The 450-nt window shown below is 62.0% G+C and overlaps 1 protein-coding gene across 1 annotated transcript in view; it reads left to right on the top strand.

Annotated features, from left to right (window-relative positions):
• The window catches only part of PIWIL2 (piwi-like RNA-mediated gene silencing 2), a gene marked incomplete at its 5' end in the record, with an annotated part of 6,358 nt that overhangs the window by 1,562 nt on the left and 4,346 nt on the right, over window positions 1-450 (top strand). The window contains 2 exons of the mRNA XM_009579808.1: window positions 11-95; window positions 243-353. Of these exons, the coding sequence (XP_009578103.1) occupies window positions 11-95; window positions 243-353 (196 nt within the window). The remainder of the gene's footprint in view (window positions 1-10; window positions 96-242; window positions 354-450) is intronic.

Genomic DNA, 450 nt, shown 5'->3' with positions numbered 1-450 from the left:
GTTTTTCCAGCAAAGCCTACGGGATCACCATCAGGGAGCTGGAGCAGCCGTTGCTCGTCCACAGGCCCAGGGAAAAACAGACGCCGGAGGGGAAGGTGAGCCAGGCACGGAGACCTGGGGAGGAGAAATTGAGACCCATGGTCTTTTCTCGGCTCCTCCAGCCCCTGTCCTGCCTGTCACTGGGAGGGCAGGGGCTTGCAGCCCCCTCGGGATGCTAACGGTGCCTGTCCCCCTCCCTGCAGCGTCGGCTGGACATGGTACTGCTCGTGCCAGAGCTCACCTTCATGACTGGGGTCCCCGAGATAAGGAAGGAGAGTCGAATGGTGAAGGTCAGAGCACGTTTGTATCTGATGGTCCCTGCTCACCCGAGCTGGCGTTGCCCAGTTTGGAGAGCTCAGAGCCCCCCATCACACCTGGGGATTCCCCAACCCGCCTCCTCCTGTGCCCGAC

The sequence above is a fragment of the Fulmarus glacialis genome, unplaced genomic scaffold, assembly GCF_000690835.1.
Source record: "Fulmarus glacialis isolate BGI_N327 unplaced genomic scaffold, ASM69083v1 scaffold22776, whole genome shotgun sequence".
Taxonomy (NCBI): Eukaryota; Metazoa; Chordata; class Aves; order Procellariiformes; family Procellariidae; genus Fulmarus; species Fulmarus glacialis.
This window is presented reverse-complemented; position numbering and strand designations above follow the sequence as displayed.